This window comes from Narcine bancroftii, chromosome 6 (assembly GCF_036971445.1).
Source record: "Narcine bancroftii isolate sNarBan1 chromosome 6, sNarBan1.hap1, whole genome shotgun sequence".
Lineage (NCBI taxonomy): Eukaryota > Metazoa > Chordata > Chondrichthyes > Torpediniformes > Narcinidae > Narcine > Narcine bancroftii.
The window spans coordinates 71,214,197-71,229,837 of NC_091474.1; the positions used below are offsets into that span (position 1 = coordinate 71,214,197).

The 15,641-nt window shown below is 41.1% G+C and overlaps 1 protein-coding gene across 4 annotated transcripts in view; it reads right to left on the minus strand.

The window, feature by feature from the left end:
- The window catches only part of samd8 (sterile alpha motif domain containing 8), a 46,869-nt gene that overhangs the window by 16,113 nt on the left and 15,115 nt on the right, over positions 1–15,641 (minus strand). For 3 of the 4 annotated variants that reach the window (XR_011340133.1, XM_069885250.1, XM_069885247.1), the window contains exons 2-4: positions 13,728–14,312; positions 5,876–5,971; positions 335–478 (exon numbers count right to left, since the gene is read on the minus strand). Coding sequence is in view for 3 of the 4 variants with exons in the window: in XM_069885250.1 (XP_069741351.1) it covers positions 335–478; positions 5,876–5,971; positions 13,728–14,305 (818 nt within the window). In the remaining variant the exon portion in view is untranslated. The remainder of the gene's footprint in view (positions 1–334; positions 479–5,875; positions 5,972–13,727; positions 14,313–15,641) is intronic. The other variant, XM_069885248.1, reaches the window with a different exon arrangement.

The following is a 15,641-nucleotide window of genomic DNA, read 5'->3' on the forward strand; positions in this document are numbered from 1 at the left end:
CCTATATTTTCAATTCTTCTTCCAGACTCAAATTTAACTCCCAGATTTAGAAACAGCATCGAATTAAAATGGATTTTCGACACAATGTATTGGTCACCAATAGGATTTATCGTATACTCAAACTAAAACTGAAATAGTAGCAAAGTCTTTTGCACACTACAGTTTGAGTTATTTGGTACATTACTTTTATAAAAATTGTGATCATGTGATAGTTACTAATTCTGTTAAATAAACAACATTACAAATAGATTTCTATTTAACCTTCCTCTCTCCTGAAGTGGACTCTGGTTCATTCACCAGAAGTCAAACAAGAATAATTCAGAGTGCAACATACGGCCAAGGTGATATTCTACGAGAATCAGACAAGTGTCGGTCAGGTGAAAATGCTCTGATCGACTCATCATTTGGTGCCTGGGTGAAGCTCAATCCAAATTCACAGTATAAGGATGCCAAGCACCTCAATCCCACCTCTGCAGTTCTGGGGGTGGAAGGTAAAACAAGGTTTCTCCCAAAGCATTTACAACACCTTGTAATTATTTTCCCCCAAAGAGAAAACATCTTGAACATATTGAGGATTATATTTTTTCATTTACAAATTTCTTGAAAAGTGTACTAGTAATCTCAACATTGCCAGATTTTGGAAAGCTCCTCTCCAGAATTCTCACACAACCATAAAGAACTCCTCATGAACAATAGCCCATCTTCAGGTCATAGCACTGCTGTGATTAAGATCCACACTGAAGTCATCAGAAGCAGAATTGGAAATATGCACAACTCCACAATCAGCAAAGAATTCTTCATCTGCTCTGAGCAGATTCAAACTCAACTGAATGGTGTTAAATTACCTTCACACTTCCTCACACAGAGAGGGAGAGCAAATAATTGAATTGTCCAACCAAACTCTCCTAATGTAGCCCTTATTCCAGGCTATATCCCGGGGCATCTCTTCTGACTTTCTCTATTGCTACCACAACCTTCCTGTAATGTAGCAACCAAAAGAGAATATGACATGAATACTCCAAATGTGGTCAAACATGTTTTGTATAACTATACACGACATTCCATCTTATACTTAACATCTCAGCCTATGAAGGTAAACATACCAAATAACTCTTTCACTACCCTATCCACCAGTGTCAATACTTTAATTGAGCTATGAGCGTGTCAAGGAATTTCTGGATAGAAATTGTTCCATCAGGCAGATGCAGCAGAGATTCAGGAAGGGCAGGTCATATTTAATTCACTTGCTGAAATTATTTGAGGATATACAATAGCAGAATATAGCGGCAGCAAGTGGATGTGATATATTTTCAAAAGGTGCCAAACAGCACTCCTGAAAAAGATAAGGATACACTAAATTAGGGGCAATGTATTGACATGGATAAAGGATTGGTTAACCAAAAGACAGCAATGAGTTGGGATGAATGAGTGTTTTTCTGGTTGGCAATCCGTGGTCAGTGGAGTGCCGCAGGGATCGGTGCCTGGTCCACAACCATTCAGAATTTACGTCAATGATTTGGAGGAGGCGACCAAGTAGAGCACATCGAAGTTTTCTGATGAAACTCAAGTGAGCGAAGAAGAAAATTGTGCAGAGGGCACAAAGAGTCTGCAGAGTGATATGAATAGGTTAAATAAGCGGACATGGATCTGATAGATGGAGTACACATCAGTAAATGTGAGGTTATCTACTCTGAAAAGAAAAATAGTAGATCAGACTATTATTTAAATGGTGACAGACTGCAGCATGTGTTGTGTAGAGAGACGAGGGAGTTTTTGTCCATGAATTACAAAACGTATCAGCTAATCAAGAAGGAAAATGGAATGTTGGCCCACACTGCTAGAGGGATTGAATTTAATTGCAGTGTGGCTCTGATGCAACTGTACAGGGAACTGGTGAGGCTACAGGGTGCTGTGTGCATTTATGATCTCCTTCAGAAAGGAAATAGCAGCTTTGAAGGTCGTGTAGATCAGATTCATTACGACAATAAAGAAGTTATCTTAGGAAGAAAATTTGAGAAGCCTGGGACTATACGCATTGGATTTGGTCCCATTCCAGTTCAGGTAGAACCTATCCTTGTACACAATAGCCTGGCCAAGAAGAGATCAAAATTAGCCATAAATTTTCCTAAACCAGTTCTGTCCTATCTTCCTATTTCCACACTTGCTCGCACCTGACACAAGCAGCAATCCTGAGATTAAAACCTTTAGGTGTCCTACTTTCAACATTTAGTCCAACTCTCTAAATTACCTTTGCAGAATAATATTTCTCTTCTTACTTGTGTCATTAGTACTGTGTGGGCTATGAGCTCTAGCTGCTTACCCTTCCCTTTATGAATATTCTGTACCCAGTCTGAGACAACTTTGACCTTGGTACACACCACCCTGAAGTCTTGATTCAGTCACAGAAGCACCAAGAGAGCTGAAGGGCCTCTGTCTATGCTATAAAGCTCTATGTCTGACTTAGGCAGAAATGACTAATTCCTCCAGCATTCTCTCTCCATTCTCGCGTGGCTGAATGGTACAATGTCACTGAAACCAGGGTGCTGATTGTAGATTTTAGGAAGGGAAAACCAGAGGTATACAATCCAGTGATCATTGGGGGAAATCAGAGGTAGAGAGGGTGAGCAAATTTAAATTCCTGGGAGTCACAGAGGAACTTTCCTGGACCCAACAAGTTAACTCATGGAGAAGAAAGCACATCAGCACCTCTACGACCTCAGGAGTTTGCGAAGGTTTGGTATGGTATCGGAAACCGTGGCAAATTTCAGGTGAGTGGTGGAAAATGTGCTGACCAAATGCATCACTGCCTGGTATGGGGACACCAATACCCCTGAACAGAAAGCCCTGCAAAAGGTCCCCACCATTAAGAACATCTACAGGGAATACTGCTGTCAGAGAGCAGCAACAAACAAGGATCCAATCTCTCCAGGACATGTTGTTCTCGCTGCTGCCATCACGAAAGAGGTCTGGGTGCCACAAGACCCACATCACTATCATCAGATTCCTCAACATTTAGGGACTCTGACATTGCACCTTATTTATTACTGAATATATTTCTGTATTTGCACAGTTTGTTCACATTTCTTTCTTTGCTGCCATTTCTCACTTTTGTGTTGGTATCTTTTTTTCTTGAGTACAGTTTATTTACCAATAAGTAGAAATTCTGCCTGACCTGCAGGAAAAAGAATCTCAGGTCTGCATGTGATGTCATGTATATACTCTCACAATAAATTTGAATTTTGAGAATAATTCATAACAACTCTCAAACTTTCTAGCTGCTGGGTTTAATTTGGCTGAGGGTGCCGTCTGCTGCTGGGAGCCCAGCTAAATGGCTGCATTGTGTTGGTGACAGCTCCTCCAGCCGCGATGACCATTGAAGGAAACAGCTGGCCGCACCAGTGACGTTTTGATAGATGGGGAGGAGTTGCTCCAAGCTCACTGGTTGTCAGGGTTCTCACTGCTATTGGAAACGGCTTTGCCACTCAAAATTATATGGAGTGTGCATCAACTAAGCTATCACTTTTCGTATAGTACATCCTCAGCCACTTGTGTTTCCCTTTCAGATTTACAATTGTATCTTTGTAAATAGCAAGAAAGAAAATTTATTTCCACAGAAAACTGGACAGCCAAGTTCCCATTACAGAGAACTGGATTATGAAGTCAAACCTCATCACAGCGGCAGGAGAATTAAAGTTGTTAATATAAATAAATAATAACCATGAGACAAAAAGGTTGTCATAAAAACATTCAGAAACCTAGCGCTTTTTTCCCCAGAAAGAACCAACAACCTTAAATATGGTGGTCCTCACACAAAATGACTTAGACTTGATCACTCACTGAAATTACCCAGCAAACTACTCGGTTCAGGGACCAATGAGGCACCTGAACAAAATGGCTTAGCATCTCTCTAATCATCATGTTCCATGTAAATGGTTCATAAACCACCAATGTCCTGGGAATTAGATTTTAATACAGTTTTTGAAAAGTCCATCTTTCAGACAAGACAGTTGGTGCTAGCAAGCTGCCCTACCAGGATGATAATAAGGAGGTGGAAAGGGAACAAGCCTGATCCTATCCTGCACACATTCTGGTGTACTCCAGGTACAATTAGTATTGAGAAATCAGGAAGTTGGAATCCTTTGCGGATAAAGAATTGGTGGAGGAACTCAGCAGGTCAGACAACATTTTGGGTCTGAACCATTTATCAATACTAAGATAAAATAAGTAAAATTACATGCATAAAGGGGGGAAAAGTTGAAGGAAAGGCCCAGAAATGATATTGGACAGAATCTTGGTCTCATCTGTCCACTTTTAAATACTTTTTGACAAACTGTAATCTGGCCATCTGTTTCTGTGGCTGACGAGTGGTTTGCATCTCGAGGTGCAGCCTCTGTATTTCTGTCCATCAAGTCTTCTGCGAACTGTAGTTATTGAAACTTGCCTCCTGAAGAGTGATTCTGATCTGTCGGAGAAGTGTGGAGCTTTTTCTTCATTATGATGAGAATTTTTCTGACATCGGCAGTGAAGATCTTCCTTGGAATACCAGTCCCTTTGTGATTACTGAGTTCTACAGTTGATTTTGGTCATTCTAAGGTTTGGGCAATGTCTCTTACTGTTTTATTCTTGTTTTTCAGCCTCATAATGGCCTATTTGACTTTCATTGGCACAACTCTGGTCCTCATGTTGAAAAATGGCAACTGCAAACTCCAGAGGTAATCAAAAGCTTAGAAGCAAGCCAAGCTCTCTTATACCTGCACCAATGAAGCAACTAAGCAAACCCAAGTACTCAAAAACACTTGTAAAGCCAAATGTCCCAAACATTTTGGTGCCCCTGAAATGGGGGAACTATGTACAGACAGTCCCCATGTTACGAACATCCTACATGCAGACAACTTTTTCTGATGAGCAGACTACGTTGGCTCAAAGAAGGAGAATGCCGTTCGCCATTTTAAGTCGGATCACATTGCCGTTGACGCTCAAAATCAATGTAATCTGCTTCTTAGCCTGTACTTTAGTGCAAGAAAAGGCTCAAATCTTTTTCAATTATTTAAAAGTTTCACATGCAGCAAATTCTGACTTACCTAAAAATTCGATTTAAAGTTAGACTTAGCAACAGATCTCATTCGTAACCCGGGGACTGCATGTATAAAAAGTTCTACATGGTCAAACCAAATTGTGTACAAATAACCTTGCAATAAAATCTGGAATGTGCACTTTAATCACGTGAATTGTTTGATTACAAATTTAAAATTGAGGAGCACAAGGGCAAATAAAAGAAAAAAGTGTCTGTCCCAAGCATTATGGAGGACATGGTATGTGTCTCTGTATAACACAAAAGAAACAGCCTTTTTCCTGTGATGAAACACATTATAATATCTTTCAAAAGACTATTATACTCGATACCACTTTAATTTTGCGGAAAGAAAATTTGAGAAATAAAATATTTTTACAACATTATCAAATATCCTACAAAAAATCTAACCTGACCAACTCCACCATGAATGTGAAGTAAATATCCAGTAATATCTGGCTGACAAAAGCAAATTTGGAGTGGAGGCAAATCAGGTTGCATCCAATAACCTGGAGCATGTTGGGTTTGACACAATGAATCCCAGTGCAATGCATTCAGAAAATTACTACATTCTCTATTTTGCAGGGAAATCAGCTGACCAACACGAGCAAAACTTCTATGGGAAAATATACAGGACTTCATTTCCAAGAATAACATTTGAGAGGTTTATTTGTCAAAAGAATATTGCTGCGACTACAATGCAATGAATAAAACGTTTTCAGGGTTGGTCACAATCTTTTCATTTCTGTTGTTCATAGTCTTTCTTATAATTAAGAAAACAGTCCAGGTAATTGTAAAACTTACCTGTGCTTATGAAGCAGCAGCAAAAGTAGCCAGATAGTGCTCAGAACAACACCGCAGACTTCAGCCATTGCAAAAGCCCATGGTATGCGTGGAACACTGTCAACAGAAATGGTACAATACAAAAACACAAATATATTTATTTGGAGATCAAGAATTTTGCATTATTTTGAAGTTTATTAGCTTCACAACTTGTTCCAAGAAAAATCCATTTTCCAAGCTAAAAAGCCCATTCATCATAAAAGGCTGGCTGAACACAAATTTTTTCGCATGCTTTAACTAGCAATAGAACATATACCGGCCCTTTGGCCTTGAATGTTGTGCTGTCCCATATATTCCTTCCTAAAAAACCCTCCATTTTTCTTTCAACCACATAGTAACTTTGGTCCAATAAACTGTCGCTTGAATTAAGTGAGACACTTATTAGTGACATGTTTTCAATTAGTTTCAATACAAGTCTAGATGTATTTTAATCTTATTTAACATGTAAACTTGAAGTAATCTTCTTTAACGTTGACATTGAAATTTTCATAAATAACATCTGCCCTGATGGTCTGTGAATACAGAGGAACATGAGTGCAAATGGTCAACTAAAGTTATCAGCATTTCACTCACCCTTCTCTGTCATCATGTTTGTAGCGGCCCGCCGCCATGGCATTCGGGCCAGTGTTCCAGGCAGCGAGCATAATAAAAAGCCAGCAGACTGCACAGCAGAACAGGACCCAGCAAGTGAACTGGCGGACTAACAGCTAAGGCAGCATAAGGGCCAGCGACCCCAAAGTGGCACTGGCCTGGCTGCACAGCCAAGAGACAGGGACAGCTCGCGGGGAAGAAGGTATTGTTATGTAGGAATGTGCCTGCGCGTGGAAACCTTATGCAGACCATTATGTCAGCAAAAGGAGGAAATGCCGGGAATGCGAACGGTATCAAAGTCAGGCCTGAGCCCCCAATAAACCAGAGCTATACCTGATTACGTGTGTGTGTGTGTGTGTGTGTGTGTGTGTGTGTGTGTGTGTGTGTGTGTGTGTGTGTGTGTGTGTGTGTGTGTGTGTGTTTCTCAAGTAGCACGTGGCTACGTTTATAATATACTGCATATAAATTTCTGAACACAGAACATGCTCCAGCCGGCCCTACAACATCCAAATGCACTGTGCATTTATTCATTGCCTCCAACAACCGTGCAGGAATCAACAGGCCACCGACTAAACAAGGCAAGTAAAAGAATTACACATTTTGGCTCTTACAATCAATGTACCCATCTCAGAGTCTCTTAAACGCCCCCAATGTTCCAGCCTCCACTACCATCCCTGGCAATGTATTCCAGGCACCCACAACTCTCTGTGTAAAAATAAATACCCCTGATGTCTCTCCTTAACATCACTATATCTATCCTGTGGTGTTTGCTGATCCTGCCCTGAGAAACAGGTGCCAGTTGTCCACTCTATCTATGCCTCATGTAGACCTCTGTCAAGTCTCCTCTCATCCTTCTACATTCCAAAGAGAAAAGTCCCAGCTCTGCCAACCTTACCTCATAAGACTGGTTTCCAAATCCAAGCAACATTCTGGAAAATCTCCTCTGCACCCTCTCCATAGCTTCACCATTCTTCCTGTAATGAGGTAACCAGAACTGAACCCAATACTCTAAGGGTGGTCTCACTAGAGATTTGTAGAGTTGTAACATGACCTCTCTGCTCCTGAACTTAATCCCCCATTAATGAAGCCCAGCATCCATTGGCCTTCTGAACTATCCTATCAACCTTGAGGGATGTATGGATTTAAACCCCAAGATCTCCCTGTTCATCCAAAATTAAGTAACTGGCCATAAACCCTGTACTCAGCCTTCTGGTTAGTCCTACCAAAATGCATCACCTCACACTTACCTGGATTGAAATCCATCTGCTATTTTTCTGCCCAGCTCTCCATCCTGCCTATATCCTTTTGTAACCTTTGACAACCTTCACCTCCATCCATAACTCCTCCAATCTTTGTGTCATCCGCAAACTTACTGACCTCTTCATCTGGGTCATTTATAAAATCACAAGGAGCAGGGGTCCCAGAACAGATCCTTCCAGGTAGAATACTTCCCTTCCACTACAACTCCCTGCTTTCTTCCTACAAGCCAATTTTTTTTATCCACACAGCTAATTTTTCACTGATCCTGTGACTCGTATGGAGGACCTTTTCAAAATCTTGCTAAAAACCATACCCTCATCAATTTCTTCAGTTACCTCTTCAAAAAATTCAATTTGACCCATGAGGCACAGACCTTCCCTTCACAAAGCCATGCTGACTATTCTTGAGTGGTCTGTACTTCTCCAAATGCTCAAAGATCCTATCCTTAAGAATCCTCTCCAATAGTTTGCACACCCCTGATGCAAGACTCACAGGTCTATAATTCCCAGGATTCTCCCTATTACCTTTTTTTCCAAAAAGGGGAGTACATTTGCCATTCTCCAATCCTCCAGCACCTCCCCTGGGCCAAAGAAGATTGAAAGATCATAGCTACTGCCCCAGCTATCTCTTCCCTCACTTCTCACAGCAGCCTGGGGTATATAACATCCGGCCCCAGGGACTTACCAATCTTGATGTTTAGAAGATCCAGCGCTTCCACTTCCTTAATCTCCACATTGTCCAGCACTCAGGCCTGTTCTATTTTTTCTCTTGTGAATACTGACTCAAACTACTCACTTAAGACCTCCCCTACCTCCAGGCACATGTTGCCTCCTTTATCCTTTAGCAGCCCCACCTTCAATCTCATCATCCTTCTGTTCTTTATGTGTGCATAGAATGCCTTGGGATTCTCCTTAATTCTACACCTCAAGACCTTCTCACGTCCCCTTTGAGCTCTCCTGTCCTTTCTTAAGCTCCTTCCTGACTACCATCTATTTCTCATGAGCCCAACCTGATTCCTATATCTAACGTGTGCTTCCCTCTCCTCTTGACTAGTTGCCTGACCTGTTTTGTCAGCCACATTTCCATTTTCCTACCAACTTTTCCTTGTCCAGTGGGACAAACCTATCTTGAACCCTGTACAAGTGGTCTCTAAACTTCCTCCACATTACTTCTGTGCCTTCTCCCTTAAACATGTTTCTAATTTACTCTCGCTAGTTCCTGCCTCATCCCTTCATAATTAGCTTTCCCCAGTTTGACTGTTTTTATCCTTTTCCATAGCTATGTTGAAGCTAAGGGAGCTGTAGTCACTCTCACCAAAATGCTCCCCCACAGAAAGGTCCACCACCTGGCCAGGTTCATTCCCCAGAACTAGATCTAGTCCGGTCTCTCCACCTTTCACCTTAAATACATGTCCTCTAGTATATGAATTTTTTTTTACTGTGGGGCTGAGGAACACATACCAACCCGAGACCGAGAACCCCTCAGCACTTCTCTTAATGAGGGATCTGTTAGTTCCACACGAATCCTGATCAACATACAGAACCATCAGTAACAGTCTAACAACAAACAAAATTAAATTCCTAGAAGCAGAATCCAAATAATGAAGCAACTATTTACAAGGATATTTTACACAAAATTAAAGTAGTCTCCACAATGGCTACAACCACAATTCAGTATTCCTTGGAAATGTCACAATCCATCAGTTATATGCTCACCAGAAATATTGAATATAGACAAGTCAATGAGTTCAAGATTGTCTTTTACCTGATCTCTGAGCACACCTATATTTAAAAGGTTCCAGCGGAGGTGGATTCAAACCAAGAGTTTTAATTTTCCAAGATAAAGGATCGACTACGTCATAATAGTGCAACTTAGTCATTTTAAAGCTCTGCTTGCAAAGGCTGAGCAAGTCACTGCACATGAAGAAATAATCAGGGCAATGTGGATTACTCTAAGTAGCAAGTGTGGAGCTCCCCAAACAGGTTCTATCTTGTCATAGAGTCAAAAGAACTCATCCACGCTATCCTTCAAAACCCTTCATTTGTCTCTCCAAGTGTCTTTTGAACATATACGCAAATGTAAAATAAACTTAGATTTTAAAACTTCATCTGTTTCTATAGTTTCCTCTGGCAGCTCATTCTGATGCACACCACCCCTTGAGAGAAAAGGTTGCCCCGAGAGACCCTTTTAAATCTCTCCTCTTAAACCTGTGCCCTTTAGCTTTGGAATCATCTTCCCTGAGACACAGGCCATGAGCATTCACTTTACCCACGCACTTCAGATTTTATAAACCTCTCTGCAGTCACCCCTAATAGCCCTGAAGCCTAATAGCCTGAATATGCCTGAGACAGTCTGATCTCGGAAGCTAAGCAGGCACAGGACTAGTCAGTACTTGGAGGGGAAACTGCCTGGGAACATCAGGTGCTGTAGGTTTCTATGAGAGGCATTGAACAAAGTGGCGACGCTCTGTCTGCCTTACGGTAGACAAAAATTAAAGAATTACATGCAGTTATATTCTAAATGTAGTATTACATATCAATAATGAAACCTTTACCTTCCACTCCTATGCTCCAGGAAATAAAGGCCCAGTCTATCTAGCCTCTCCTACAAGTCACTCCCTCCAGTCCTGGCAACATTCTGTGAATCTCTTCTTCATTCCTTCCAACGTATTGATGTTCTTCCTATATCTGGGTACACAGTACTCCAAGTGTGGTCTCACCAATACCTTGTACAGCTGAGCTACGAGTTCTCAACCTTTGCACTCAATACGCTGCACACTGAAGGCAAGCATGCCAAATGCCTTTTTCACCACCTTGTCCACTTGAGTAATCACTTGTGGGTAAGTATACACCTGAATCCCTCTGTCCACAAAACTCTCCTGGGCTCTGCCATTCTCCATGCAAGTCCTACCATGGCTTGACTTAACAAAGTGCAACACCCCACACTCATCAGAAGTAAATTTAATTTGCCACTCCTTGGCCATCTTCCCAATTGATTGAGAACCTGTCATAAACTTAATGTGAAACAAGAAAGTCTACGTGATTGTAGTAAATACACAAAAGTGTTGGGAGTAATTCAGTAGGACTCGCAGAATACAGAGGAGACAAAGATGTATACTGTACATAACCGATATTTCGAGCCTGAGCCCTTTGTCAATGTATTTGCAAAAAGCAGGGATGTGTCTGAATAAAAAGGTGAGGGAGAGCACGGAAGAAGGGGCAGGGGGAGGATAACAGGCAAAAAGCCATAGGTGGGCGAGGATAGGAAGGCAGGAGAAAAATGCTGGAGAATTGATCGGAGGAATGAGGTGCTCTGTGAATGCAGACCTATAAGAGAGAGAGAGAGAGAGAGAGAAGTGGAGGGGAGCTGGAGGAAAGGAGACATATGATGGGGAAAGAGAGGGGAGGGGGACCTAACAGAAACAGGAGAGTTTGATGTTAATGCAATCTAGTTGGAGGGCACCCAGATGAAATACAAGGTGTTGTTCCTCCAATATGCAGGTGTGCATGACAGCTTGGACAAACATGTCAATATGGGAATGGGGAGGGAAATTGAAATGAGTTGCCACTGGGAGATCCCTGCTATTACAATGGACAGAGAAAAGGTGCTCAATGAAGCGATATCCCAGTCTACATCCAGTCTCTCTGATGTAGAGACCACAGGAGCAACGGATACAGTAACAGATTCACAAGTGAAGAGTTGCATCACTCGGAAGGACTGTTTTGGGGCCCCGAATGTGGTGAAGGAGGAGGTTTGGCACAAGCATAGCATTTCCAGCAGTCACAAGGGTTGGCACCAAGAGGGCAATTGGTAGAAAGGGATGCGTAGACGAGGGAGTCATGAAAGGAGCACTCCCTGCTGAAGGCAAAGAAGGGAAGATATGTCTGGTAGTGGGATCGTTTTGTAGGTGGCAAAAGATGATATATTGCATGTGGAGGTTAGTGGGATAGTAGGATAAGGGGATATCCAGTCCTTGTTGCAACTGGGGGTGAAGTGGGCCAATGATGATGTGTGACAAATGGAGAATATGCAAGTGAGAACTGAGATGATGAAGGTGGAGGGGAAACAACTTTTCTGAAGAACAACTATATCTAAGATGATATTGCATGGCAGATCTCGTCCCGGGAGCATATGCACCAGAGACTGAGATGTGAAAAAGGAATAGAAAACTTACAGAAAACTGCATAGGTGTAGATGTGGTAACGTTGGAGGTTGGTGGGCTTGTAGAAAATGTCTGTAGAGAGATTATCTCCTGAGATGAAGACACAGAGATTAAGAAAGGGTAGTGTGGCTGGAGATGGACCAAGTGAATTTGAGATTGGGAGGGAAGTTGGCAGTAAAGTGGATAAAGTTGATGAGCTAATCATGGATGCATGAGGCAGCACCAATGTAGTGGTCAATGTAGCGGAAAAGAGTTGAGGAGTCTTATTTGTGTAGCAGGGATTGATCCATGAAGCCAACAAAAAGACAGATATAGCTAGGGCCTATGTGAGCACCCATGGCTACCTACATATCCTTCTTCATCATCCACTACAATCACTAATTTTTGTATTGTCCACAAATGTACTAATCATATTAACTACACTACCATCCAAAACAAGAGTGGACCTAGCATTGACCACTGAAGCACACTACTGGTCACTGGCCTCCAATTAGAAAATCATCTCTCCATTGCTACCCTCTGACTCCTTCCATTAAACCAATTTTGAATACTGCTCCCCTTGAATCCCATGTGATTTAACCTTCCAGAATAACCTACATGCAGAACCTTGACAAAGTCCTTGCTGAAACACATATATACAATATCCAGTGCCCGACAATTATCGATCCACCTGGTCACATCTTCAAAAAGTTATCAGGTTCATGAGACACAACGTCCCATGCACGAAACCCTGCCGATTGTCGACAATCATCCCCTATCTATCCAATACTGGTAGATCTTGTCCCACAGAATCCCCTCCAGCAATTTACAACTACTAACATTAAGTTCACTGACCAACAGTTCCCTGGCTTGTCCTTGTCGCCTTTTTTTAAAACAATGACACAGCATCCTCCAGTCTTCTGACACTTCACTTGAGGCCAAAGATGATGTAAATATCTCTGCAAGGGCTTCTACACTTTCTTCCCTAGCTTCCCCAAAGTGCAAGGATGCATTTCATCAGGCTCTGGGGAGTTGTTCAGCTTAATGCACTCCACCTCTGGCACTCTTTATGGTGCAAGGTATCACGACTCATTTGCTTCAATGGTCTTCTCCACAATGAAAATAGATGATAAATATTAATTTAAAATTTCACCCATGTCCTGCAGATCCACACAAAGATGGACATGTTGATCTTTAATGCGACTAATTCATTCCATAGCCATCCTTTTACTCTCAATATACTTGTACAATGTTTATCCTGCCTGCCAACTCCATTTCATGCTCTCCCCTTGCCCTTTTAAGCAGACTCGTACACATCATGTACTCATTAAGAGGTTTGTTTGATCTGGACTCCTAAAATCTGATGTACGTCTCCTTTTCCTGACCAGAACCTCAATATCCCTTGTCAACCAGGGTTTCTTAAACATGTCAGCCCTGCCCTTTTCCCTAACAGGAATACATTTTGCCTTGCTATCTCTTCAGTCACTCTCCATCATATTGGGGAGGAATTGGAACTTACCTGCACTGGTTTAAAAATAAATTAGAATTATGTTTTCTGTCTACCTGCAATTTAGAAATAGGACAACCTGCAAAAGAAATATACATTTAACATTAATTTCGAAAATGATGTAATGGTAAAAAGAAAGTGGACATCAGATACTGCAACGATAAACGAACTCAAATTTTCCCTGAATGCTTCAGAAGCATCAACCAACACACGCTGTTACTTGCTTTCCCAGTGATCCACATCATGAATTCTCTTCATTGGTAGGGACCTTGCTTCAAAAGCATAACTTAAATTCACTTTAACTTAATACTTACCTGTCTAGGAATATATCTGGTAGGGGCGGATAAGTTTGCATGTCAGGGACACGCTCATGAACTATCACCATGACAACTGATGTAAACCCAAAGACTATGAAGACATAAATAGAACTCAAAACAGTCTTCCAAAACTCTGGGTCGAGTCGTCGTGTTTGATGTTTGTAGTATTTCCCATTCTGAAATGGTTCACTACTCAAGTCTGCACCAGAACCACCACTGTCCCCAAAATGTTCCACACCATTACACTGGCAGTCTTTGCTTTGTGCAGAAATAGCAGAATATACAACAGCACCAGGAAGGCACTCATCACTTGCGTAGCCCATCTCAGTTAAGACATCTTTGTGCTGTTTTTGTAGTTTCCGAACAGACACCATTAATCTTTTAATATCACCCAACACTTTCAATTCCAAAGGAGGGCAGCGCAAATCATATTCAGTCAAAGTTAACAAGGCAATGCCATCCAGTCTGTGCTTATTACATAGAAGATCAACATAATCACTGAAGCCTTCCTCCTTTAACCACTTAGCCACATGTTTGCTGGTCCATCGTCTGATATTAAACTGGCTTCCCGTCATGTTTCAACTGTAAAACAAATCAAAAGAAAATGTCTTAACAATGAGGAACTACAAATCTGATTTGGCAGAACTTTCAGTCCAGTGCAAAAAAATATTTAAAATGATTTATAATTAGATGTTACAAGTACAAAGGTACATTGTACCTCATTTACATAAGTACAGTAAAACCCATTATCCAGAATTCAAGCAACTGGCAACCTCAAACAATTGGGGAAAAAAAGATGAGGAAAATTTTTAAAAAGCATTAAAAAATAAGAATAAATAAAAATTCAAATAAAAGTTTCAAATTGTAAAAGTTTCCTGAGGTAACACCTTTGGTGAAGATGGAAGAAAATATTCAGCCAGTGGAGTCCCTTGGTTGTGCTTTGCTCATGGTAGCTATTTGAATAAAATTGTATTTGAATAAAATGGTGCCGCCCGGGATGAAGAGCTGATTGATGCCACTCATGTTGGGGTGACTCTCTTAAAATGTCTCCTTATCCCTATTTAAGTAAGAGTTTTTATCTTTATTAGCATATTATTAAGTATATTAGTAAGGCTTTATCTGTAAACTTGGGGGGAGGAGGGTTAATTATCGTTGGGTAGAAAGTTAGTAAGTCCTCCCTATATTCACGAGGGTTTCTCCAGGTGCTCTGGCTTCCCTTCACATTGAAAGATATGCAGGCGCTGAGTAACTGGCCCTCGGATAGGTGAGTGGTTGAATCTGCAGTGAAGTGTGAGCAATGAGGAGAATAAAATGGGATTTAACAAAGAATTGGTGTAAAATAGTCCTTGATATTTGGAATAATGGGCCTGTTTCAATGCTGAATAATTTGTGTTTCTAAACTATGAGAATTTTTTTTTAAATGACATGGAGAAACAGGGGAAACCAAAGAAGGGTGCAGTTTCAAGAATAAGGGGGCAGGAGCCCAGAAGAAACTTTATCAATAGGGAAACAATGAGGCTGGGTGAGTCAGGCAGCATCTATGGTCAGAAATGGTCAGTCATCATTTCAGATCTTCAGTGTGTAATAAATAGACGATGCATTTTTCTTGTTTATTTTCCTTAGTGTGAAGATATTGTTTTACGGTTTTATTGTATTGTATATGTTGAATACCAATGGGTTTTTTGGGGGGGTGGGGTAAAGGGGAGGGAGGGAAAGGGGAAAAAAAAGAAAAGGTCACTGTGTAAATTTAATGAGAAACGTTTGTACATATTTTGGTTGACATGACTCACAGTGTGAAAATTTTTTTTTAAATTAAAAAAACATTTCAGATTCTTTATCGAGAATAAAGTAGGGAGGGGTGGCATCAACTACATCAAGAGGTGAAGAAAAAGGGAATGGGGAAGAAATCAG